The 27,461-nt window shown below is 42.0% G+C and overlaps 1 protein-coding gene across 9 annotated transcripts in view; it reads left to right on the forward strand.

The window, feature by feature from the left end:
• Slc10a7 (solute carrier family 10 member 7) overlaps positions 1-27,461 on the forward strand; it is a 254,156-nt gene that overhangs the window by 9,063 nt on the left and 217,632 nt on the right. For 8 of the 9 annotated variants that reach the window (XM_036187490.1, XM_036187492.1, XM_036187488.1 and 5 more), the window contains exons 3-4: positions 11,330-11,466; positions 16,243-16,318. In XM_036187490.1, the coding sequence (XP_036043383.1) occupies positions 11,330-11,466; positions 16,243-16,318 (213 nt within the window). Of the gene's footprint in view, positions 1-11,329; positions 11,467-16,242; positions 16,319-27,461 lie in introns of those variants that run through there. The other variant, XM_036187493.1, reaches the window with a different exon arrangement.

Below are 27,461 nucleotides of genomic sequence, written 5' to 3' on the forward strand. Positions count from 1 at the left end.
GTGTGGGTTTTTGAAACCTCAAATCCTGGGAGGACAGGAGGGAGGGGAAACTGGTCAGTATGTAAAATAAAGGAAGAAAATGTTAATTAAAAAAAAAGGAAAGAAACCTCAAAGCTTACCCCCAGTGAAACACCTTCTCCTGCAAGGCCACACCTCCTCTTTCCCAAATAGTCCTACCTTCTGGGGACCAAACCTTCCAATGCATGAATCTATGTGTGGGCGGCAGGCACTGTCATTTGAACCTCTTGTATACAGGGGGCTGAGGTCAGGGAATTGCCATGAGTTTGAGGTTGACCTGAGCTATACAAAACTAGAACCAAAATGAAGAAATTGTTTGATGGTTTATGTATTTATTTGGTTTTTTGAGACAGGGTTTCTCTGTAGCTTTGGAGCCTGTCCTGGACTAGCTCTGTAGACCAGGCTGGCCTCAAACTCACAGAGATCCACCTGCCTCTGCCTCCTGAATGCTGGGATTACAGGCGAGCGCCACCACAACTGCTCTCTTTTTAAAAAATAAAATAAAATAAAATAAATGGCCGGGCGGTGGTGGCGCACTCCTTTAATCCCAGCACTCGGGAGGCAGAGGCAGGTGGATCTTTGTGAGTTTGAGGCCAGCCTGGTCTACAGATCAAGATCCAGGACAGGTGCAAAGCTACATAGAGAAACCCTGTCTTGAAAAATACAAAAAAAAAAAAAAAAAAAAAAAAGAAAAAAAAGGCATCAAAACTTAAAATTCTGGTTCAGCACTGTGTCTCTTACTTTGGAATGATTTGGTTTTACTGATTTATTTTATCTTGTACTCTTTGATAGTGTCATGCATGTGCATCTTGATAATTTCTACCCCCGCTTCTCCGCTCGTCTCCCCTGACTCTGAAACCCATGCTTCTCCTGCCTTCGAATCCCCTTTAGTGTCTTTCCTTTTTTAAAAAATAACCTGCTGAGTCTAGTTAATGCTGCTCTGATGAACATGGGTGACCTATTGGTGGGTACACACTGGAAACGAAGTGGCTTCCTGACGCCAGCAGCCACCAGTTGCCAGTGACCCGGTGACTCCTTACCTACAAGTAGAACCTCATGAGTTCCTCCCCCTTCCATGCTCGAATAATTGTTATTTTTAGAGATTTACTTATTTTTATTTTATGTGTATGGGTGTCTTATCTGTGTGTATGTTAGTGTACCACATACATGGATGCTTGAGCTCATCAGATCCCCTGGGACTTAAGTTATGTACAGTTCTGAGCTGCCATGCTCATGACTGGGACTTGATGCTGGGTCCTCTGCTATAGCAGCTAGTGCTCTTTTTCTTTTTCTTTTTTAAAGATTTATTTATTTTTTAATTAATTAATTTTTCTATTATCTGATTGATACAGTATAAATTCTTATCCTTATAGTGAAATGTTTGATTGAGGCTGGCCCAGTAATTGAGTAAAACCAAGACCTATTATAAGCCACAGTCATCCTAGGGTCCCCCCTGCTATGTAGCCTCCCTAGTTCTGTGGGTTGCAGTCTGATTGTTCTTTGCTTTATATCTAGAATCCACTTATGAGTGAGTACATACCATGTTTGTCCTGGGTTTGGGTTACCTCACTCGGGATGATATTTTCTAGTTCCATCTATTTGCCTGCAAACCTCATGATGTCATTGTTTTTCTCTGCTGAGTAGTACTCCATTGTGTATATGTACCACATCTTCTCTCTCTTTCTTTCTTTCTTTCTTTCTTTCTTTCTTTCTTTCTTTCTTTCTTTCTTTCTTTTTGGTGGTATATATACTCATTAAAGTTTATTCAATAGAACAATTAAAAAAAAACAAAATTATATCATTTATGGAAAACCAGATGGAACTGGACATCATATAAAGCAAAAAAAAAAAAAAAAAAGCTAGACAATGATTGCAGCCTTCTTGTCTGTGGAACCTGGATTTTTATATACATTTTAGTACATGAATAAATATATAGATACACACAAAACATGTATGAAAGGAGAAGGGGTACTACTGAGGTAAAGGACAAGACTTGGGGAAGAGGAGGGAGAGTAAAGGTTTAGTGGATCTGAACATGGGAATGTCCTCTAAAATAATTAAAACTCATTCTTTTGTACACTACTGTGAAAACAAAAGACTATGTGGTGTTTTTTGTTGTTGTTGTTTTCCAAGACAGGGTTTCTCCATGTAGTTTTGGTGTCAGTCCTGGGTCTCCCTCTGTAGACCATGCTGACAGAGATCTGCCTGGCTCTGCCTCCTAAGTGCTGGGATTAAAGGCGTGCGCCGCCAACCCCAGCAAATAAAGGACCATGTACTTTTTTTTTTTTTTTGAGCTGAGGATCAAACCCAGGGCCTTGCGCTTGCTAGAGCTAAATCCCCAACCCCTCCACATTTTCTTAATCCATTCTTCAGTTGATGGGCATCTAGGTTATCTCCAGGTTCTGGCTATTACAAATAGTGCTGCTATGAACATAGTTGAGCATGTATTTCTGTGGTATGGTTGAGCATTCCTTGGGTATATGCCCAAGAGTAGTAAGGCTGGGTCTTGAGGTGGTTTGATTCCCAGTTTTCTGAGAAACTGCCATACTGACTTCCACAGTGGTTGTACAAGTTTGCATTCCCACCAACAGTGGAGTAGTGTTCCCTTTGCTCCGCATCCTCTCCAACATTGACTGTCATTAGTGTTTTTGATCACAGCCATTCTATTCTGATAAGTATAAGGTGGTATCTCAGAGTCGTTTTGATTTGCATTTCTCTGATGATTAAGGATGTTGAGCATTTCTTTAAATGTCTTTCAGCCATTTGTGATTCTTCTTTTGAGAATTCTCTGTTTAGCTCTTTAGCCCATTTTTTAAATTGGATTGTTCAGTATTTTGATGTCTAGTTTCTTGAGTTCTTTATATACTTTGGAGATCAATCCTCTGTCAGATGTGGGGCTGGTGAAGATCTTTTCCCATTCTGTAGGCTGTTTTTTTGTCTTATTGACTGTGTCTTTTGCCCTACAAAAGCTTCTCAGTTTCAAGAGGTCCCATTTATTAATTGATGTGCTCAGTGTCTGTGCTGCTGGTGTTATATTTAGGAAGTGATCTTCAGTGCCATTGAGTTTAAGAGTACTTCCTACTTTCTCTTCTATTAAGTTTAGTGAAACTGGATTTATGTTGAGGTCTTTGATCCATTTGTACTTGAGGTTTCCCCCCCCCCCCCACACACACACAGGGTTTCTCTGTGTAGCTTTGTGCCTTTCCTGGGACTCACTTGGTAGCCCAGACTGGCCTCGAACTCACAGAGATCCACCTGGCTCTGCCTCCCAAGTGCTGGGATCAAAGGCGTGCGCCACCACTGCCCTGCTTTGTACTTGAGTTTTGTGCATGGTGACAGATATGGATCTATTTGTCATATCTTTTACATATTGATATCCAGTTATGCCAGCACCATTTGTTGAAGATACTTTCTTTTTTTCCATTGTTTAGTTTTGGCTTCTTTGTAAAAAATCAGGTGTTTATATGTGCGTGGATTAATGTCAGGGTCTTCAATTCGATTCCATTGGTCTCTATGTCAGTTTTTGAACCAGTACCAAGCTGTTTTTATAACTATAGCTCTATAGTAGAGCTTGAGTTCAGGGATGGTGATGCCTCCAGAGTTTGCTTTATTATACAGGATTCTTTTAGCAATCCTGGGTCTTTTGTTTTTCCATATAAAGTTGAGTATTGTTCTTTCCAAGTCTGTGAAGAATTGTGTTGGGATTTTGATGGGGATTGCATTGAATCTGTAGATTGCTTTTGGTAAGATTGCCATTTTTACTATGTTAATCCTACCTATCCATGAGCATGGGAGATCCTTCCATTTTCTGATATCTTCTTCAATTTCTTTCTTTAGAGACTTAAAAGTTCTTATCCAACAGGTCCTTCACTTGTTTAGTTAGTGTTACCCCAAGGTATTTTATATTATTTGTGGCTATTGTAAAGGGTGAAGCTTCTCTGACTTCTTTCTTAGCCCTTTTAGCCTTTGTGTATAGGAGGGCTACCATTTTTTTTGAGTTGATCTTGTATCCTGCCACTTTACTGAAGTAGTTTATCAGCTGTTGGAGTTCCCTGGTAGAATTTTTGGGGTCACTTATATATACTATCATATCATCTGCAAATAGTGAAAGTTTGACTTCCAATTTGTATCCCTTTGATCTCCTTTTGTTGTCTTATTGCTTTAGCTAGAACTTCAAGTACTATATTGAATAAATATGGGGAGAGTGGACAGCTTTGTCTTGTTCCTGATTTTAGTGGAATCGCTTTGAGTTTCTCTCTGTTTAATTTGATGTGGCAGCCAGTGCTCTTAACGGCTGAGCCATCTCTTTAACCTATCCATGTTGGAATTATTGACCTAATTGATTTTGTGCAGGTCTTTTGCAGATAATCACAGCTGCTATGAGTTCATGAATGCATTTGGCATATCATGTCTAGAAGGCAGAATTCCATAGCACTCCTTACTCACCTGCCCTTAGCATCTGTTGTTAAAAGTGGTTGGTTACCTTCATAACAGTCATGCCATTATTACACTAGTGGGCACATCTTGGATAAAGGGTTTATATTCTGAATCCTTATCCAGGGTCCAGTCCTAGATAATTGATGACTTGTATCCTCCAATAGCCTGCATGGCACCTCTGGCACTATGAAAGCTAACTAGCAAAGAAGTTTTCAGGTCAGTTCAAGCTTGATTTCTCTATATGCTATAACCAAAGTGCATATTGTTCTCAGCAATAGGGTTTTTACCCTGTAGTTATTGTGGGTAACCAGGAACAGTGGCAACAACTTATGTTGTTTGATGGGCCTCTGGGGTTTCCCTTACCAATAACTGTTGGGAGTTATCTCATACCTGGCCTTGAGATTTTCACTTAATAATGCATGTCTTCTAGGGGAAGCATGGTCCATCATAAAGGGTACACCCTTTCAAACACTTTAAAAATTTATTTATATGGATTTACTTATTTTTATTTTATGTGTATGGGTGTTTTGTCTTCATGTATGTCTGTGCACCATGTGTGTGTGTGTTGCCCATGGAGGCTTAAGGAGGGTGTTGGATCCCTTGGGACTTGAATTATAGATGGTTGTGAGCTGCCATGTGTGTGCTGGGAAATGAACCTGGGTCCTCTAGAAGAGTAGCCACTGATCTTTCTGCTGAACCATCTCTCTAGCCCCTAACTCTTTTTTAGAAACTATATTTTAATTAGCTTATAAAATGGTGGATTTCCATAGCCTTTTAAAATACACTCTTAGTTTTGGTTAACCAGCCCTGCTCTTCCTTCCTTCCCTTCCTCCACTTCTATCCCTGGTAAAGCTTTAATCCCCAGTGTTCCTTCATTTCACATGTGTCCTGCACCCTCCTTCCATGAAGGCCTGTTGTCCTCTGTCATGAGCCCTTTCTGACACCTGACTTCTACAGATACTCCAAATTACACATACAGGTCATCAGCTGATGGACATCTAGGTGGATTCCATTTTCTAGCTATTATCAGTAGAGCAGCTAGGAATATATATATATATATATATATTTTTTTTTTTTTCAAGTATTTCTGTGTGGTAGGATATGGATGTAGATTGTAGATTTCCATGGTAGGATATGGATCCTCTGTGTTATGTGCCCAGGATCATAGCTAGGTCACATGGAAGGATTTTGGTGTGACCTGAGTGAAGATTGTGCTGGCTACTTTTTGTTGACTTGAACTAGAGTCAACATTATTTAAGGGAATGTCTCCATCAGGCTGCTTGTAGGCAAGTCTGAGGGGCATTTCCTTGATGGATGATTACTGTAGGAAGACCCACACACTAGATGGTGCCACCTGGTGTGGATGATTTAAGAAAGCAGGCTGAGCAAGCCATGGAAAGCAAGCCAGTAAGCAGCTTTCCCATGGGCTCTGCTTAGTTACTGCTCCAGGTTCCTGGTTGAGTGTCTGCTCTAAATTCCCTCAGTGAATACCCTCCCCTCCCAGGTTGCTTTTGGTCATGGTGTTTATCACAGCAATAGAAAGCCAACTCAGACAAAGAATATAGTCAATTACCCCCTTCTTAGGTCACCCTGTTAATAACACGGGGGACTGCTTTTGTTAATTTTTTTCATTCTGTAGTTTTTAGAGTGTTAAAACTCTTATGTCTTGTATGTTTTGATATACATAGGATTAGTGTGTAGTGTTTAGAACTGATAAATTGCATCCCAGCAATTCTAAGTATTCTCACTGATGGGTTGCCAATCTGAAAATAGCTGATGCAGGATGTGTTTTCCTGTTCTTTTCATTGTAGGCCTTTTAGAAATGTTATTGTTAGAGGTAGCCACCGTTAGAGGGAGCAGGCTGTCGTCTGTGAGTGCCTGAGTTCTACAGTAGGTTCTAAATGTGGGAAAGTGATGCAGAATGGAGTTTGTTGTGCTGTGGTGCAGGTCAGCCATGACTTGGAGGGGCTTCCTGCTGGCCTTGGCTGATGCTTTGTGGAGCAGCTGCCTTACCAAAGTCTTCTGCTTGGGACACTGCTTTAACTATGTCCCCTGGTATCTATTTAATGGCTACAGCTATTATTTATGCCATGGGATGTCTGGCAAGAGACTTCATGTCTCATACTCCGTAGCTTCTTATTTAATGCTATTCTCTAAAGCAGCCAACTTTGTGGGTTGTAAGAGTTGATGAAGGAAGAAGGCCATAGCTATCGGCATTTCTCTAAGGACCAACTTCTGTGAGTACCTAGGAAGCCTTCATAGTTACCCAGCTAATTTGGATGTAATGGTGAAGTACTTTGATCCTGTGCTTCATTGTGGTATATGAGTAGCCATGAAAGCCATTTTCTCCATCAAAGACCCTTTTCAAACCAGGACAACAGTCTGTTGTTTTCAGAAGCCATTTAACTTAGATTATATCAGTGACTAATGCTAGGCCATCTCTAAGCCCTGCTGTTTTCAGGGTTAGTCCAACAGCTAGGAAGTAGGAAGTAATAGTTTTGTAATTTATTTTTTACTTAATAATCCTAAATGAATTTAACTGGGTCTTGATTTTTTTTTTTGTGTGTGTGTGATTATTATTTTCTATCTTATTTGGTCCTAGAATAGTGCATTTTTGTTCATTGGAGATAGTAAATTATTAACAAGTCTATTTGAAAGCATTTGGGTTTGTCCTACTCAGCTTTAATTTATATTGAATGTTTCATGGAATGTTATTTATTTTATTAGTGTTTGTATTTGTATATAGTGTATGTTTGTGTTTGTGTTTGCATTTGTACATGTGCACAACGTGTGGAGGCCAAGGTTGATGTGTGGCATTCTCTGTCACTCTCCACATTAGTTTTGAGTTCACCACCTGGCTAAACTGGCTGCCCATTGAACTCCAGGGCTCTGCCTGTTTGTATTCCCTCCCTCCATGCACTAGGGTCACACACACGGTTTACCACACCCAGTGTTTTGTAGAGGTACTGGGGATCCAAGCACAGGCCTTTATGCTTGTGGAGGAGGCACTTTACAAATTGGCCCATCTTCCTAGCCAGTTTTTACTAATTTATGAAAATCTTAAAGGGTCCTATGCTAATGCAATATTAAATCTTTAGTTGTTTGTTTGGTTTGGTTTTTCAAGACAGGGTTTCTCTGTGTATCCCTGCCTGTCCTAGAACTCGCTCTGTAGAGCCCCGCCTGCCTTTGCCTCCTGAGTGCTGAGATTAAAGGTGTGCGCCACCACTGCAACTAAATCTTCAGTTTTATGACTATTGACTATTGGTTTCTAATTTTTTAAAAGTTTGATTTTGGAAATTTTGTTATATTGAAGTACAGTGAGATTTAATTGAACTTACCTTATGTGTAGCCAATATAGTAGTTACTTTTACACTTCTAAGACCAAATTTGTGGACAGACACAACCTAGGAGAGGAAAGGTTTATTTGGGCTCACAGTTCCACCTCCTCCTGCCAGGAAAAGCACAGTGAGACAGCTCTCACCTGTGAGGATGTGTGTGTAGGTCGTTCACATCATGGAAGACTGGAATAAGACAGAGGGTGAGGATGGAACCGAGGCCCAGGCTCTGACTCTCCACAGTCTGCTTCTAGAAGAGTCCATACCCTCTGAGAGCAGTGCCAACCAGTCGGGAAGTAAACATTCAGAATAGGAACCCAGGCCTGCAGAGATGGCTCAGTGGGTAAAGTACTCATGTGTAAACACTAGGACCTGAGTTGTAATCCTCAGGACCCATGTGAAAACCAGACTAATGGCATGCATTTGTAACCATGGCACTGTTGGGGCAGGGTCAGGTGGATCCCAGAGGTATCATCTAGCTAAAATGGCAAGCTCCAGGCTCAACAAACAAACAAACAAACAAACAAACAAACACATAAATACATAAATAAATGAAATAAAAAAAAAAAAGGTAAACAGGTGGAAAGTGATAGAGGATGCCCATGTATTCATGGGCTGGGCACCGACACATACTTGAGTGTGCATGTATGTACACACACACACACACACACACACACACACACACACACACAGGAATGAACCTGTGGGGAAACTGTACATATTCTAACCTTAATATCCAACTTCAGACTTACATTTTCAGAGAACTGTGGCAAGGCCAGTTCATTTAAACAAATACTTAAGTGTCTGTGGCTATAGGGCACCATGGTTAGTTAGCTCTAGGAACGCAGCAGAGCTCAGAGCCTGCAAAAGGATCCTGAGGAGGGCTGAATAGACAAGGTTTTCTTTGTTTCTAAACTGATGATGATTTTTGAAATTGCATTAGCTGAGCAGTAAATGCAGTAAATTCTAAGCTTTTGGTTCTGCTGCTTGTTTCAAGCTAAGAGCTCTGCTGCTGCCTCTCGACAGGGAGGGCTGGAAGGGAAATTGGTGTATAATTACCATATTTCTGGGTCCTTGGCAGAGCCTAGGTTTCAAGTGTCTCTTGCTGCTCTCTGAGGCTCTGCTGTAGTCAGTGGATTTGCCTGTATTATGTGTAAATGAACAAACTGTCTCATGGAGCCAGTTTTCAGTTACTCATGGTGGTGCATTCCAACATATGGCCTTTAATTCACATGAATACGTGTGGAATAATGCTCTCTTGGCTTTTATAGGACTTACTGCTTTTTATTATCTGTTTTCTTGTTTTTGTATGTATGTGTATATGCATGTTTTATGTGCCTGTGTATGTGTGTGCCCGTGTGCGTGCGTGTGTGTGTGTGTGTGTGTGTGTGTGTGTGTGTGTGTGTGTGTTCAGAGGAAAACTTCCAGTCTTGTTCCTCAGCCATCATCTCTGACCCTCCACCCTTCTATTTTGCGACAAGGTCTCCCTGGCCTGGAACTCACCAAGTAGGCTAAACTGGCTTGCTAAGTAGGCTCAAAGTGCTTGTCTTTGCCTCTTTCATCCTAGGGTTACAAGTACATGGCAACATGCCTGGCTTTTTAAAGATGGGTTCTGGGGATCAAACTCAGGTTTGGGTCTTGCAGTGGGATGGGGCGTGGCAGTTCTGGAGGTGGAACCCAAGGCCTTGTCCACAAATGGCAAGCACTCTGCTACTGAGCACTCTCTCAGCCCCATTCAGCATTTCTTGAATGATGGAACATGTTGCCAGCTTTCTCCGTAGCTTGTGCCAGGGGTGGAGTGTAAGTAAGGTCTTCTATTTCATCCTTGGCAGTAGTTAGTAGTTCACAGCGCTGGTTAGCCCTCAGCCTATGTAACCGTCCCCCTATGTGCTAGGTTTGTTTTTTAACTCTGACAAATACGTGGGATGAACAGTCTACAGGGAAGAGTGATTGTTTTGGCTGATGGTTTCATAGACTTTGGTCTGTGGTCTGCTGCTTCCATCACTTTGGCTGCCCTGAGGCTGACTGTCACCGTGGTGGGGAAGGGGTTACTTGGCAGAGCTGCTTGTCTCATGGGGTGAGGAAGTGAGACACATGAAGGGGAGGGTCTAGGCATACCTCCTGTGACTACTCCTCCAGCCTAGCTTCACCTCCTAAATTTTCTGCCACCCCTCAGGATAACGCCATCTGCTGGATGCCATCCTTTGCCACATCATCCCGTGGGACATTCCGAGTGCAAGCTACAATACCCCAGATTTGCACATTTAAGTTGTCTTTAGACTTGGCTCTTCACAGATGATGTTGTGGGCTAGCCATATTGTATAATTGGTAGAATGCTTCCTAGTGAGAATGAAGCCCGGGGTTTAATCCCTACCACTGAATAAACCAGGCATGGTTGGCACATGCCTGTAATTCCAATATTTAGATGATAAAGGCAGGGGGATCAGGATGTCTTTGGGCTGTTCATAGAATTTGAGGCCAGCCTGAGCTACTTGAGATCCTGTCTCAAAACAAGCAAATGAACAAAAGGGCAAATAAATAGATAATATAATAGTCTTATGTATGAACATTTGTAACCACATTTATCCTTGGAATTAGTACCTAGAAATAAAATTGTGTTCACGAGATTGTATTATTCGTGGTATATATTCCCAAATTATTCTTAAAAAAATTTTTTTTTAAGGGTTGGGGATTTAGCTCAGTGGTAGAGCGCTTGCCTAGCAAGCACAAGGCCCTGGGTTCAATACTTGCTCAAAAAAAAATTTTTTTTAAAGATTTATTTATTTATTATGTATATAGTGTTCTGCCTGCAGGCCAGAAGAGGGCACCAGATCTCATTACAGATGGTTGTGAGCCACCATGTGGTTGCTGGGAATTGAACTCAGGACCTCTGGAAGAACAGCCAGTGCTCTTAACCTCTGAGCCATCTCTCCAGGTCTCCAAATTATTCTTGAGAAAAGTTATGATGTTTGATAGACCCATCAGAAATATGTACAAATGCCTTGCTTGTGCATTCTAGCTAAGATTTTTATTATGATAATCTGTTTTCTTTTTTGGTTTTTTGAGATAGGATTTCTCTGTGAAACAGTCCTGGCTGTCCTGGAACTCACTCTGTACACCAGGTTGGCCTCAAACTCACAGAGATCGCCTGCCTCTGTCTTCAGAGTGTTGGGATTAAAGGCGTGTGCCACCACTGCCCAGCTTAAGATAATTTTTTAATGTAGGTAAACATGTGTTTTATTATATCATCAAGAATCTTTGAATCTATATTACTCTAATGCTAGTTTGCTTTTACTGTGCTGTCCAGAAACATACCGATCTGAATTCTTAGAGCATATTAGATAGCTTAGAGGTTTATATGAAACTATTTCATAACCATCCTCATGCTTCTTTTTCTCTTATAGCCCCATACACATGCTTGTAAAGGTCTAAGATTTGAAGCAATCAGCACTCAGAGCTGAGGCCCATGACGTCACTTTACTATGCTCGCTCTGCAGAGTTTGTCTCTTACCCTTGTCCTTGTGTCCTTCACTCTCCAGGAGCTGACCAGTGCATTGGTGCATTTGAAACTGCATCTTTTCATCCAGATCTTCACACTTGCCTTCTTCCCAGCAACCATCTGGCTCTTCCTTCAGCTTTTATCGGTCACATCCATCAATGAATGGCTTTTAAAAGGGTACGTTTAAACCTTTTGACAGGATTCTTTTAATGGGGCAGCTCTAGTGACATTATTGTTCCTATGGCAACCACAAACCAAAGGGTTTGTTATAAGGAAAGGAGACCACTTTTTAAACAGTCTATTAAAACAATAGAGTTTCATCAGAGGTTCAGGAAAGAATTATGTAACGAATCGTAAAGTAGATCCCTGTGCCTCATTTTAAGGTTCCAGAATGTATACTTTGTGGGCATTTAAAATGAGTAGGAGAGGACCTAGGAGATGGCTCAGTGATAAAGAGTGCTTGCTTATACAGGCATCGGACCTGAGCATGCCTGTGACCCCCAGGTTGTAGGAGGTAGGATTGGTAGGGCTTGCTGGCCATCAGCTTGGTTCCAGGTTCCGTTCCTATCTCAAGGGAGTGACGTGGAGATTGGGAGAGTATTGTACCCACTGTTTTCCTATGCTCTCTGGGCCTGCACCAACACATGCACCCCCTCCCCCTTCACAGAAATGAGCATTGGAGACACTAGAGGATTCCAGATCTGTCTGCATGGGAATGTAGGCTCTCAACTGGTGTTTTTCCTTGCCTGTCTATGTTTTTTCAAGCATGGACTGATAATGTCAGAATGTAATGTCTGTTTTAAAAAGGCATAATGAAAGTATATGTGTGGGACAGATACTTAATTTTTCACCTACTCTGTTTTATGTTGATGTTATAGTTAATTTAACAGGAGATTTATTAGAATCTTTTCTTTCATGAAAGATGTTACCATGTTTAATGAAAAGAATTTAGCAATTGAAAAATTAAATAAATAGTTTAAAACTAACTTCACTTCAGCATCATGTTATGCTAAAATACCAACCACAGAGCCCAGAGGTTACCCCCTGACCCTACCCCTGGCACATTGTATGACTTTCAGTAAAATTATCTCCTAGTTTAGATCTGCTTTTCTCTGTATAAAATGGGGACAACCGCACTTTAACCACATACTTAATGATGTTGATTGCATCAAATTTTTCCATCCATGGCATGATTTCTTTGTTATCCATTTAGCCATACTGTGTGCCAGAGGGTGGGTACTTTGAAAATGAGTGATGTCAGAGGGAAGTGAGCAGTGGGGTGGGGAGGGGTTGAGTAGCCCGGCTGCTGATGAACCCTGATTCTTCCCAGAGTTCTTGGGGAGAATGTTCTTGGCAAAGGTAACAATGTACAAAGACAGTCAGGCAGAAACAAGCCTGGAGTCTTATAGATGCACTTAGGAAAGCAACATACCCGTGGGCGAGTCCTGGCCATGTAGTAGAAGGATAGTAGGATTTGGAGGGAAGGGGACCAGATGCTAGATGCACAGTCTTTTGAGCTACAACACTAAGCTGTGGTCTTCTTCTGGTGCTTTGGGAAGCACCTTGGGGCTGCAATGAGGAAAACAGGTGATGTGAGTCCTGTTTGCATGGGAAGCTTTGGGCTGTCAGGCGGGTAGTACAGGGGCTTGAGATGGAACTAGTGTGGAGGCCAGTGGAATGTGGGAGTGCAACAGAAGTGAGTATGGGAGGAGCCACTGTAAATTAGAGTTTTCGTGACCTCTGTTAGGAGGCTGTGGCAGCCACCAGGAGATTAAGGCTTCAGGGCTGAGCCACATGGGGAATGGCAACTTGATTTACTGAGCTAGGGGCCACTGATGGCCTAGGAGTAGACAGGGAGATCAGAAATGCACTTTTCACCATACTGCACTTCACTAGGAGAGGTAAAAATGCCACATAACTAAGATGATGTCATTCCAGAACATTGATGTACTTCTGTGAACTAAGAATCAGGAAGTTCTAAGCATCTGCTTGTGCACGGGGCATACAAGGAGTAGGAAGATGTTTTTCATTTTTCCTCAGGGAACTCCCAATCCAACTGATGACATACAACTTATATATGCTATTTATGTATGCTTCTGTGTATTATATATGTCTATGTAGATATGACGAATGATAGGAAATACCAGTTACAGCTCAACAAAGTTTGTGTGTCCCTAGAGTGGAGAGCTACAAAATGAGGCATTAGTGAGACACATAAGATTTCTTTAGTGTTAGTCCAGCAGAGTCCTGAAGGACTGGCCTGAAGAATCTGGGGCTTGAGGCTGTAGATAAGAGAGTGCTCACAAGCTGGGTGGTCGTGGCGCATTCCTTTAATCCCAGCACTTGGGAGGCAGAGCCAGGTGGATCTCTGTGAGTTGGAGGCCAGACTGGTCTACAGAGTGAGATCCAGGACAAGCACTAAAACTATAAGGAGAAATCCTGTCTCAAAAAACCAAAAAGAAAAAAAGAGAGTGCTCACAAAAGTGTAAACCTGAAAGAATCAGGCTTTAGAAGGTAGTCATCAGAAAGAGCTTTCTGATAGCATGGTGATGTTTTATGAGGAGAGTAGCACTTGTCATCTGTGCAAGGCAAAACAGGTGGTGGGCGCCCTCCTCCTCAGACGTTACAGGAGCCCACAGCCCATACTCACCCTCCCTCATCTCAGGCAATCTCTTCTCCAATCCCTTTGGTCTCCTTCGGCCTCCCCAGTTTAAGTAGACACACCAGTATGTTTGTGTTTGGCTTGCTCTTCTGTTGCTGTGATAAACACCATGACCAGTAGCAACTGTGAAGGAAAGGATTCATTTCATTATACTTCTGGGTAACAGTTCATCACCAAGGGAACTCGGCAGGAACCTGCAGGCAGGAACTGAAGCAGAGGCCATGGTAGAGTGCTGCTTCCTGGCTTGCTGTCCGTGACGTATACAACCCAGGCCCACTTGCCCAGGGATGGTGCTGCCCACAGTGGGCTCGGTTTTTCTACATCATGTAGTAATCAAGAAAATGCCCCCACAGACAATGCTATCGGCCAATCTGATTGAGGCCTTTCCTCAGTTAAGGTTCTCTTCTCCAAGATTGTGTCAAGTTGACAATAAAAACTAATCAGCCCAGTTAGCTTGAAGGAGTACAAACTCTATCTCAGAATCATGGTAGATAAATGTAAGGAGCAGAGTGAGGTTAGAACCACTCAGCAGTATGAGTGTCCAGACACGGGTGACTAGCCTCTAGCCAGGGATGGCGGCAGCAGTCTCAGGGAAGGATGGTTTTGGTGAACAGTTTATTTGTTTTTTTGGTTTTTCCAGACAGGGTTTCTCTGTGTAGCTTTGCACCTTTCCTGAAACTCGCTTTGTAGACCAGGCTGGCCTTGAACTTACAGAGATCCTCCTGCCTCTGCCTTCTAAGTGCTGGGATTAAAGGCGTGCGCCACCACCACCCAGCGAACAGTTTATTTGTAAGCAGCACGTGGAGTCACACTACTCCAAAGCTGAAAGTAAATCATGAGGTGAAAGCTAGCTCCCATGATGACTTCAGAGAAAAAAACTGACTTTCTAGAAATTGAATAAATGTATTCTGGAGCTCTGTTGTGTATCTCAGGGACTATCATTAATAGTAACTCGTAATATTGACTTGATATGTTCTGCTGGCATGCCACTAGGGAGGCTGAGGCAGGAAGACTGGGAATTTCAAGCTATCATGGGTTACGTGGTGAGTTCAAACCAGACCAAGTCTCAGAAAACCAGCCAACTAATCAAATAAACAAACACACACACAAAAGTACCCAAATCTTCCTAGATCCCTTGTTCTTACTTTATTTTGAGTGACAGTCCTCAATATCTTGCCCAGGCTGGCCTCTCCTGACTGTCTGTGTCCCAGTGTCCTCAGTGAATTTCCTCTTGGTTAGGCCATATTCTGTTCAAGTGCTGAGGAGTGTTCTTCAGTTTTAATCCTTACATTTACTGCCCATAGTTTGGTTTGCCTGGCATGCAGTTTTTTTTCTACACTAACTGACAGAATAGACCTATTGTCCTGACTGTAGATATACGAACATAATTTAATAAAAACATTTTAAGTGGATATTAGAATTCACTGTGGGGTCTGAATTTGAGAAGCGTGAGATTACATCACTGCCTCCAAAATAATTTTACAGCATGAGAATGTTTATGAGGTGAAAGTTGAGAATTGTAAAATGTAAACTTTTATTTTATCACATATTTTTGAATTTTTGAGTCATCTTGAGACTTTTTTTCTTACCAAAAGGTTTTCTTTAGAGACAGAGGTTCATTGTGTTGCCTCTATTGTCTTTGAACTCATGCTCCTCTGTCTCACCTTCCGATGAGCTGGGACCCCAGGTGTGTCCCCACCGCACCAGTTCCGCATGAAGACATCAATGGCAGTAACCCAAGATTACAGTGTCTATGTGGATTACCATGCAGTCACTCCACTTGATATAACCTGGGTGCTTTCTGAGCTCCATAATCAAAGTTTTGTGTGTGTGTGTGTGTGTGTGTGTGTGTGTGTGTGTGTGTGTGTGTAAGAGAGACAGAGAAAGACAGAGAGACAGAGACAGAGAGACAGAGAGAATGAGACAAGGTCTCATGTATTGCTGGGATGGATTATAGGCCTGCCTTACTTTATGTGGTACAAAGGATAAAACCCAGGGCATTGTGCTTGTTAAAGAAGCACTCTTCTAGCGGAACTAAACCCCAGCCCCTTAAAATTAAACAACTCAAAAAATAAAAGCATGTAAGCCTATATAATGTTACACGCTCTTGGGGCCCATACATTTACCGTATCTTCTAGTCATGTTGTCCTTAGGGATTAAGCTCCACAGGGAGAGTGTACCAATAAACACGTTTTCTTTGTTCAGCTCTGCTCTTTAGTTCTGACTATGGAGAATTACTTATAACTGGAAATGAGGAGCTATTTACTGTTGGGTTTTCTTTTATTTTTCAGTCTGCAGACAGTAGGTTGCATGCCTCCCCCTGTGTCTTCTGCTGTGATTTTAACCAAGGCAGTTGGTGGAAATGAGGTGAGTCCGGGGTAACCTTGTTTAAAAGCAAGTGTGCACTGTGCTTCTGTTTAAACTCAGTGTTGTCTGTGTTTCTGTGTAAATGCAAGTGTGCACTGTGCTTCTGTTTAAACTCAGTGTTGTCTGTGTTTCTGTGTAAATGCAAGTGTGCACTGTGCTTCTGTTTAAACTCAGTGTGGTCTGTGTTTCTGTGTAAATGCAAGTGTGCGCTGTGTTTCTGTTTAAACTCACTGTGTGCTGTGTTTCTGTTTAGATGCAAGTGTGCACTGTGTTTCTGTTTAAACTCAAGTGTGTGCTGTGTTTCTGTGTAAATGCAAGTGTGTGCTGTGTTTCTGTTTAAATGCAAGTGTGTGCTTTGTTTCTGTTTAAATTCAGTGTGTGCACTGTGTTTCTGTGTGGACATAAAAGAATCATTGCAGAAAACTGTGAGCTGCTTAGGAAAGACATGGTTGTTTGCATGCACTAGGTGGAGGCTGTTGGTGATGTGTGGAGCTAGAATTACCAATGGAAACATAAGGGAGAGGCGTGAAGAGATAGTGACCTTCCTATCTCAGTAGGAAGCTGGGGATGATGGACAGGAGTCCAAAGAAAGCAACTTTGCTACCAAACTCACTGACTAAGGCTGTGGCCACTTCCTTAAAAAAAAAAAAAAAAGATAATTGAATTGCTGGCTTCAGTTTGTTTATAGATGATATCAAATAAGAGATCAGGCCACATTTCTAGGACGAGTTCAAAGAAATTACCCAACTGTGGCAAAAGAATCAGCTTAGAGCTTCTTCCTTGGTAGAAAGGCCCTGTGAAGTCTTACTGAGGGGCCTTCCTTTTAGACATGTTCGTCTTTCATTTCTGTCTGTGAAGAAAGTGCTCTTGGGGTTTCCCATTTCCTTCTAGGGTTCTGCATCCTAAGCATGTGTTAGAATCTTCAGCCACTTATTGTTTCTAAAAATACCTTACCAAATGCCTGCTACGTTCTTTAGAAAAATAGCTTTGTTAAGCTTATTATATCTGATAAACTACACATATCTATTAGCTATATATCATCTATTGATTATACTTATCAGTCATCATTCTATCATCTATGTATCTATTTATATTCTATTTATCAATCTACCATATAGCCATAATATATCATTTATCAATCTATCCACTATCATCTATTTCTACTCTCTATCATCTAACCAAATCTATAATCCATGTATCATTTATCTATCTACCTACTTTATCATCTTTTAATCAATATTTATCTACCTAGCTTTTATCTATTTATATATCTATTTATCTATGTATTATTTATCTGTCATTTATCTATCATATATATCTGTCTGTTGTAGCATGAATCCTTTTTAAAATTAACTAATTAATTTATTTATTTATTATGTATACAATGTTCTGTCTGCATGTATGTCTGCTGGCCAGAAGAGGGCACCAGATCTCATTATAGATGGTTGTGAGTACCATGTGGTTGCTGGGAATTGAACTCAGGTCCTCTTAACCTGTGCTCTTAACCTCAGAACCATCTCTCCAGCCCCCTGTAGCATGAATCTTAACAGGTCTTGTTAATAAAAACAAATCCAGAGCTAGGTATTGGGGTTAAAGCTGGAAGATCAGAGAAGCAGAACAAGCTACAGCCACTTCACCTTGCCAGTTCCTCAGCTGATCCTGTTTCCTCAGACTGAAACCTTGGGGTCCTCATCCAGAATGAATCTCAGCTGAGCTGCTCCAAAGCCTGAAAGCTTAACCAGCTAAAAGCTTCTAGTTTCTGGTCTTCACACATTATATACCTTTCTGCTTTCTGCCATCACTCCCTGGGATTAAAGGCATGAGTCACCATGCCTGGCTGTTTCCTGTGTGGCCAGTGAACTCACAGAGATCCAGACGGATTTCTGCCTCTGGAATGCTAGGATTAAAGGCATGAGTGCCACCATTTTCTGGCCTCTATGTCTATCTAGTGGCTGTTCCGTTCTCTGACTCCAGATAAGTTTATTAGGGTGCACAATATTTTGGGGAACACAATACCACCACAGTCTGTCTTCCTACCTACCTAGCTACCTAGCTACCTAGCTATCTATCCATCCATCCTCTGCCTATGTCTGTGAAACCATCATTTAAAGTGAAAGCAGGCATCATGGTTGCGTATTTTTTCCTAGTCATGTTTAGCTTCTTGGAGTAGGAATGCTAATTTGAGCAGTTTCTTTATACTGAGTATTTTTATTTGCCACACCATTTGGTATATCTAATCTAGAGCCATGTTAATTCACTTAACCACGTTGTGTATCTCATTCTTTTGAATGCAATTTCCTTAAGAGGAGTGGCTAAACAGAAGACAGTGTACTCCTTACCTCCTGTGTCCATTCTGTGTTGCTCTAACAGTGCCGAGACTGGGTAATTGCGAAGAGCACAGATTTCTTTCTTTCAGCTGGGAGGAGAGAATTCTGGGTTGGAGAACTGCACTTGGTGAGTTCTTTCTTGCTGTGGCATCCCTTGGTAAAAGGGGAAGAGAGAGCAGGAGAAGGGCCTCAACCTTAAGCCCCTTTTTGTTTGTAATTAATTCATTCTTGAGGGTGGGTCTCTCCTGTCTGAAGGGCCTCTCGTTGGCTTTAGCTTCCGGTGTGATCACCTCAGCAGTGATTCTCAACCATCCTTTAACACAGTGCCCCATGTTGTGGTGATCCCCAACCATGATATTATTTTCATTGCTACTTCGTAAATGTAGTTTTTGCTACTGTTATTGTAATGTAAATATCTGATATGCAGGGTGGCCTTAGGCGACCCCTGAGAAAGGGTTCTTTGACCCTCAAAGGGGCCGAGACCCACAGGTTGAGAAACACTATGTTAGAGATGAAGTTTCTCATGAGTAAATTCTGGGTGCACACTCACCTCACCTTCTGTTTTGTTATTGGGAGAGGGGGTCTTGCCCTGAGCTCTTGGGCTCAAGAGATCCTTCTGCCTCAGCCTTCCCAACAGTCTGGACTGCAGACATGCTGCTACATCTGCTGTGGGGACTACGCAACCATAGCTGTGTCCCTATGACAACCTTCCTTTGATACCCTCTTCAGGATGCAGGCAACTTCTGGTCTGTTTCCATCACTTTGGACTAGTTTGCATATTCCAGAGTTTTAGATAATAAAATAATACAGTATCCCTTTTGCTTTTCTTTCCTGGCTTCTTTTACTCACTGTAATTATTTTGAAACTCATCAATCCTTTAGGCCTTTATCTATCTATCTATCTATCTATCTATCTATCTATCTATCTATCTATATTGCTGAGTGGTGTTTTTTTGTTTTTGTTTTTTTTTTTTGCTTTTTGTTTTGTTTTGTTTCTCGAGACAGAGTTTCTCTGTGTAGCATTGCGCCTTTCCTGGAACTCACTTGGTAGCCCAGGCTGGCCTTGAACTCACAGAGATCCACCTGGCTCTGCCTCCCGAGTGCTGGGATTAAAGGTGTGTGCCACCACCGCCCAGCTGCTGAGTGGTGTTTTACAGGGGTACAGATTGTTTATCCATTCACCTGTTGATAGACAGTTATCAGTTTGGAGGGTGAATGTTCATGTACACTTTTTAACTGGACATGCACTGCTGCTGTTTCTCTTGGGAAAAGGTATTAGCTGGGTCGTTTGATGTTTTATTGCCTTTGGACCAAGAAATAATCATCTTTTTTTTTTTTTTGGTTTTTTGAGACAGAGTTTCTCTATGTACCTTTACGCCTTTCCCGGAACTCGCTCTGTAGTCCAGGCTGGGCTTGAATTCACAGAGATCCACCTGCCTCTGCCTCCTGAGTGCTGGGATTAAAGGTGTGCAGCAGCAGCAGCAGCAGCAGCAGCAGCAGCAGCAGCACCACCACCACCACCACCACCGCCCGGCTCATCTTTATATTATTTTAATCTCTTGTTCATAGTTTCTGAAATGGACAGTTTCCAACAATGGACAGTACTCTTTCTTTATCAAAATGGATGTTTACATTTTACATTTAATTATTCTGCAACCTGGTCATCACTCAATCTTGTCAGTTTTAAATTTTGGCCATTCTGATATATCCTGTGTTATTGCATTATGGTTTTAATTAAATTTGCATATCCTAGTGACTAATAGTGTTGAGTATCTTTATTGTGCTTATTCACCCTCTGTCCAAATGTCTTCTTGGCCAAAGTGCCTAGTAAATCTTTGGCTCATTGTTTTAGACTTGAGTGGCTTGCTTCCCATGAGCATTGAGAAATGTCTGTTTTGCTGTGTGTTCATCTGCTGGTGCACTGTGAACATAGTCCCCGCCTGGTGGCTTGCCCATTTAGTCCTGTCGGTGGCCGGTGACGTGCAGGACGGTAAAGGCAGTAGAAGGCGTTTGGATCCTGCTGCGTTTTGAAGGAGTAGGACATACTGACGAATTGTGTATGTGACTCAAGGGAAAATGAGGACTCAGGACTGACTCCAGAGGTTCGGACTGAGCAGTGGAAAACATGGGGTTGCTCATGGAAAATACTGCTGTGTAGGATCAAGTTTGGGGAGTACTAACCTAGGATGCTAGGATATAATGGGGTCCCTAAGAATTCCTAAGTCTTAGTAGAAAAACCTACACATTTATTCACATTTATTCCTTAGCTCATGATTTGTGCTTCATGTGATTTAGCAGGGAAGTCTGGAGGTACTTTTATTTAGTAGGAACAACATTTGGATGGAGCACAGAGAATTTTCAGTAGCCAAAACATGGGGTAGGGTAGGGGAAAACTGTATAGAGAATCCCAGAGGGAGTTTTCACTATCGAGGCTGGCAATGCTGCCTGGAGTTCTGTGCCAATTGTGAGCCGCCGGTCCCAATAGTGCCATTTTACACAGTGCTTACGTTTTGCAAAGTCGTTAGATGACTTGGCAGGAAATTTTTTTCAGCTACTTATATACCTTCCATTTAAAATTATTTATTTTTAAAGATAATTTATTATTTTTTCATTTTATATTTTACGTGCATTGGTGTTTTGCCTACTTGTATGTCTGTGTAAAGGTGCTGGATCCTCTGGAACCAGAGTTACAGATAGTCATTGGGTGCTGGGAATTGAATCTGGGTCCTCTGGAAGATCAGTCAGTGTTCCTAACCTCTGAGTTATCTTTCCAGCTCCTATAAATTATTTCTAATAATTTATTTCTAACCATAATAATTGTTTTGGTTTTGAGACAGGGTTTAATTATGTAGTCTAGCTGGCCTGGAACTCACTGGGCTTGAACTCAAGAGCTCTGCTTGCCTCTGTCACCTGATTGTTTGGGATTAAAGGTATGCATCACCATATCCGGAAAATTATTTATTTTTAAATGATTTTTGTCATAGATTGAAAGACTTACTACATTCCCTTAAACTTACAACTTTCACTTTGGAAATGAGTGATAAGTGAATACTGGAGTATCTTCGAGAACATGTCTTCTTCTGGGAGCTAGGGTCTGGGAAACTTGGTGGCCACCAAAGCTGCTCTGACCCAGAGCAGCTTTTGGGTTCTTGTCTTGCAAACTGGAAAATGAAATTCAGAGACCATAGAGGGTGAGCTTTAGAGAGAAGTTTATTGTAGATTTGTAGGTAGGAACTTGAGAGAGGGAGGTGGGCAGGGACGGGAAGAGGGAGGCCACAGCTCATGGACCACAGTGTATGTTTGGAGGTCAGAGGACAACCTGTGGGAATCAGTTTGTTCTGGGGTCAAACTCAGGTCATCAGGCTTGGAGGCAAGCACCTTCACCCACTGAGCCTTCTCCTTGGCCCAGTACTCGTCTTTAGGGGAATACTTGACTAACACTTTGCGGCATCTAAGTTTTAAATTGTCTTTATGTAAATGCTACAAACATGGTTAACTTTCTTTTCATAACTGTTATTTATTTATTCCAGTATTTTAAGTGCATTCCTCAGAACTGCAAAATTGTAGTATACTGTTGTCCAACCATCTTATGGTAAAAGTGATGCATGCATGCTTGCATGTCTCTGTGTGTTTCTGAGCTCACACATGCATTTGTAGCTTATTTTTAAATAATAGGAAAAGCAAAAAGGCTTTCAGAGTTAATCTCATTGCCAAATATAAGAAATATACATATATATTTTATTATAATATAGAAGGTATATATATTAATTATATAATATAATTACTGAAAAGCATGTGCATTTATTTAGTTAGATTTCTGTTTCAAATGTAAGGTTCTGTGATAAAAAATTTGACTGCCCCCTCAACCCCCTCCACCCTCAGCCCAGCACAAAGCCTGTCAAAGGCTTTAAATCTATGGGGCTTGCTAAGAGAATCGTCATATTCAAATATAAGTTACTTACGACTTATGGTAACTGCCACGAGGATTCCTTTTTCTTTTTCTTTTCTTTTCTTCTTCTTTTTTTTTTCCTTGGTTTTTCGAGACAGGGCATCTCTGTGTAGTTTTGGTGCCTGTCCTAGATCTTACTCTGTAGACCAGGCTAGCCTCAAACTCACAGAGATCATGAGGATTCCTTTTTTTTTTTAAATTTATTTATTTAATTTTATAATTTAATTTAATTTTACATATCAGCCATGGATTCCCCTGTCCTCCCTCCCCCCCCCCTCCCAATCCACTCCCTATTTCCAATTCCTCCAAGGCAAGCACTCCTCTGGGGAAGCGGCTCAGCCTGGTAGATTCAGTTGAGGCAGGTCCAGTCCCCTCCTCCCTTCACCCAGGCTAAGCAAAGTGTCCCAGCATAGGCCCCAGGCTCCAAAAAGCCAGTTCATGCACTAAGGACAGATCCTGGCTCCACTGCCTGAGAGCCTCCCAAACCATTCAAGCTAATTGTCTGTCTTAGACAGAGGGCCTGAATGTGCCCGATCTTGTCTGATTACGAGGATTTCTTTTATAGAATAAATTTCTTTCTTTCTTTCTTTCTTTTCTCTCTTTCTCTCTCCCCTCCCCTCCCCTCCCATCCTCTTCTTTTCTTTGGTTTTTCGAGACAGGATTTCTCTGTGTGACAGCTCTGGATGTCCTGGATCTTGCTCTGCAGACCAGGCTGGCCTTGAACTCACAGAGATCCACCTGGCTCTGCCTCCCGAGTGCTGAGATTAAAGGCGTGTGCCGCCACTGCCACCGCTGCTGCTGCCACCGCCACCCGGCAAATTTACTCTTTAGAAGACTGGAAAATCCTTGCCTTACGTTTTGAGAGCTACTTGTTTTTCACCCTGTTAGTTACAAAGACGTTTCTCTCTTACTTATGCCAATGCCTGTTCAAAACAGGACAGCAGCCGAGGGAGCATTCAGATGATGTGCTACCCACTTCTGCCTCAGTGGAGAGTACACTAAAAGGCATTCTCTAGAACTGTGGAGAGTGTGGGCCCTAGCTCCTGGAAGAAGCTGCAGACCTGTGTAAGTACAGCATTAAGAGTCTGGTATTAAAACAAATAGGAGAGAAGCAGAAGTGAGGATGCTGCCTTCGTGTTTTTGAAGGGAAAGGAAACAGCAGTGAAGGAAAGGAAGGAAAAAAAAAGAAAGAAAAAGCAGCAGGAATCCCAACAGGTAAGGTCAGGGCAAGTTGGGAGGAGCTTAGCCTGGTAATTGGAACATTGCAGTAGCCCCCCCCCCCCTGTTTAGTAGGCTTCTCCCCCTCCCATCCTGCCCCAAGATAAATTGTATGCACCGTTGTATGAGCACTGACCAGGTGATGAGAATTTTTCCTGCCTCAGTTTATCTTGCCTGTTGGGTTCCACTGCTGGATGGGCCTCACTATTCTCTTTCTTTTTTCACAGTATAAGTCCATTTTGTCTGTGAGTGGTGTATAAACTTGTATATACATTTCGAGGCCTAGTCATCACTTCTGTGCCCACCTTCCAGCTTCAGAAATAGAACTTGGTGCTTGAGCCTTGTTAAGCAGCCAGTTCACATAAGACTTCTTTATTTTTACCATACGGATAAGGAGGAGAATTTTTGTCACAGAGAAGATCTTTTTATTGCTGTTTCGAAGATCTGTAACAGAAGCCAGATTAATGAGAAAAAGCATAGCAAACTTAACCCAAGTTTGACTTGGCGTGGGAGAGGCTTTAGAAATGGGGACCCAAAGGCTCAGGTATTTTTATGTATCCAGAGTGAGAAGTGGACAGTGATGGAAGGTATGATGGAATTGTGGTTATAACTAAGTGTGGTGGGGTCATACGAAGGTCTGCTGGCCATGTTTGTTTTGGTGTCCCTGTAGGAAGACCTTGTTTGCCTCTTTGTCCCCAGGAGTGTCGAGTAGGGTACCCTTCATGAGGACTTAGGGGAAAGAAATGAGGTCAGTGGGTAATCTCTATTTTTATGACCTACTTGCCAAACAGAGGGAGGAGATAGGAGGCTAGACTCTTTTAATAGGTTTCTCTGCTGACACAGTAAGCCAGTTCAAGCCGAATTGAAAAAGTAAAACAAAAGATTTATTTGAACAAAGCAACTCCCGGGCAGGTTCTCTAGTCCCAGAGATTGGGGCTGGAGAAGCTACATGCCTGAACTAAAGCAGGTAGATTATATAGGTTGTAGGTGAGGGGTGATGATGTGTCTGCCACAAGCTGGGTTTGTGCCCAAGTATGGTAGTAGCAACTTCAGGGGAGGAAGCTGCTGTATCCACCAAGAATGAGGAACTGGGCTTTTTGGTGTATTCCTTTTGTTTGGAGATTCTCAGAGGTGGGTGGGGGGAGGTTGGAGAGACAGGAATGGGGCTTTCTAGATCATGCAGGGGCAGATAGAGGTTCTAAGAAGATCCTTGTTTCTCAGTTCCTCTGCCTTCTCAGCTCAGTAAATGCCCTGCTGAGGTGGCATTCTTAGGGGCTTGTGTTTTGCACTTCAGCTTCAAAACCTCTAGCTTGTGTTAGAAACTACACAAAAATAGGAGAGAGTGAAATCATCTTTTTCATTAAATTATTGTTTTCTTACCTTAGTGTAGGAAAGTCCCAGATACACACAAATGGATTGAGTCCTCCCTAGGAAACTGGATTATGTTTGCTACTTGGAGGCATTAGGTTGTTTTCTTGTCTAATTTAGGATTAAGATACCATGCTTCGAATGTTCAAAGATCCAAGTATGAACACCTCACATCTAATTCAGGCATAAAGGACCAATTTGGTTTATTAATGAGATTTCACATTTCACTTAATGAGTAGCCATAATCAAATGCTGGATAGGCTTATTTGAGCAGACAAATTAGAAATATGGCCAGTGGGCTGGAGAGATGGCTCAGTGGTTAAGAGCACTGGCTGCTCCTCCAGAGGTCCTGAGTTCAATTCCCAGCAACCACATTGTGGCTCACAACCACTTGTAATGAGATCTGGCGCCCTCTTCCGGCCTGCAGGGACACATGCAGGCAGAACACTGTATACGTAATAAATTAATAAATCTTTAAAAAAAAAAAGAAATATGGCTAGCATGCAAAGATCTATTGGCTACACTGTGCTATACTTCCTGCAGTCATTGTTCTCTGCTTTAGTACCCCAATATTCCATGTGGGTATGGTACAATGAGTATAACACAAGCATGCTTAGATTTATATGCTAATCCACATGGGAATATTAATCCATTCCTCAAACCATAATCAGAGGAGCTTTCTAAGGGAGAGAAAGTTCTGGGATAGGATATCAATGGACAGGTGTCCTGTTGTGAGAAACCTGCTCTCAACTACTTTTGTTCATAGGCCTTGAAAAAAAAGTTTACTAGTATATAATGTGATTTTAAAAAATGTCTTACTGAAGTTCTTCTAACCAATTGGTTCTAAGTATCAACTAATTATTTTTTTATACATTCATCCATCTGCACATTCTTTTTATGAGTGCTGTTTTTGAGATTATGATTCTAGAAATAAAAGTCTCACATTAAAAAAAAAGATACCATGCTTCTTTTCAAATAGAAATAGAATTGAGGTGTTTAATTATATAGTACTTATAAGGTAGAAGTATTTTAGATTCCTTTGATAATAGACACTTGAATTCCAAATACATTTTAAAGCACCATTTTGATTTAGAGTATAGAAGTATGTGTGTGATTTCACCAATGGGGCTGGTGTCCAGATCTCTTTAAAGGAGATTTAAGAAGGTCCCCTGAGCAAAGATCTTTATTACATGTGGTGAACTCTGTAAGTCACAGGTGAAGGTCATGACTACCTGAGTGTATTTCAAAAAGGTTTTCTGACTGCTTGGAAAGCAAATGAAGCCCTCATTACCAACTTTAAACGTGTAGCTCAGAGCTTTTTGCTATAGGTGAAAGGTCAAGTTCATCACAGTCCAATGGAGAGGGAAAGTTCAGTACCTGGCTTATCAGGGAGGCATGAAACACTTCAGGGCTATTTTGCATTATCGGTGGGGAGTTGGGTTTGCTAATCCAATGCATGAAGACAGTGTTCATTGAAACATTTATAAAGGCAGTCAGAGCAAATCTGACCCACCCAGGGAGGACTTGGGAGGGGCAGGAAACCCATCTGTCAGTCACTGTCTTCAGTAATCACTCATAGCCATCTGCTCCTTGCTTTCTCCATCGTTCAGGAGGGTACCCATGCTTTTGTGGGTGCTGGGAAGTTAATGGCATGTGGGTGGAAGAATGAAGGGCTGCACAGGCCAAAAGCATTGCACCTCCTTACCAGCAGGCAGCAAATAGCACTCAGCCTCTTGCACTCATCCCAGCGGGGCATACATTTCCCTTAGAGGAAAGGACAGCAGCAGCAGCAGCAGCAGGCCAGGAGGGATCTGTCTCTGCTCCTCCCTTCTCACCTCTGACTTCAGCACACCTTCTGCCTTGGGTTGGATTCACAAAGAGCTGACTGGCTCCAATGTAAGCTGTTGTTAATGTGGTTGAAATATACTTTCTTTTCAAGGTTTTTGTGTACCCCAAACTCTTCTCACTTAACTCTGATGCCTTCCAGTCTATTTTCCATTCTCCAGAAGGGGCAATAAAGTTCTCCTCATGGCTTTTGGTCCCAGGTCTGGTGGTCTAGAATAGTTCTGTCCCCCATGGCTTAAGTATTTGATACCATGACTCCCCTTCATCTTACCTCTGTTTCCCTGATGTCCTCTGAATTGGTTCTTTTGTGTTGTTGCTTCATTTCTTCATGTTTGGTTCTTTTCCCACCCCAAGGGGAGTGGATTCCAGAGATCTTGAAAAACTTCAGCCCCCAGAGTCCTTGCTTCTGAGCCCTCCTGTCTAGAGTGCAAGCATGT

Source organism: Onychomys torridus, chromosome 5, assembly GCF_903995425.1.
Source record: "Onychomys torridus chromosome 5, mOncTor1.1, whole genome shotgun sequence".
NCBI classification, from domain to species: domain Eukaryota; kingdom Metazoa; phylum Chordata; class Mammalia; order Rodentia; family Cricetidae; genus Onychomys; species Onychomys torridus.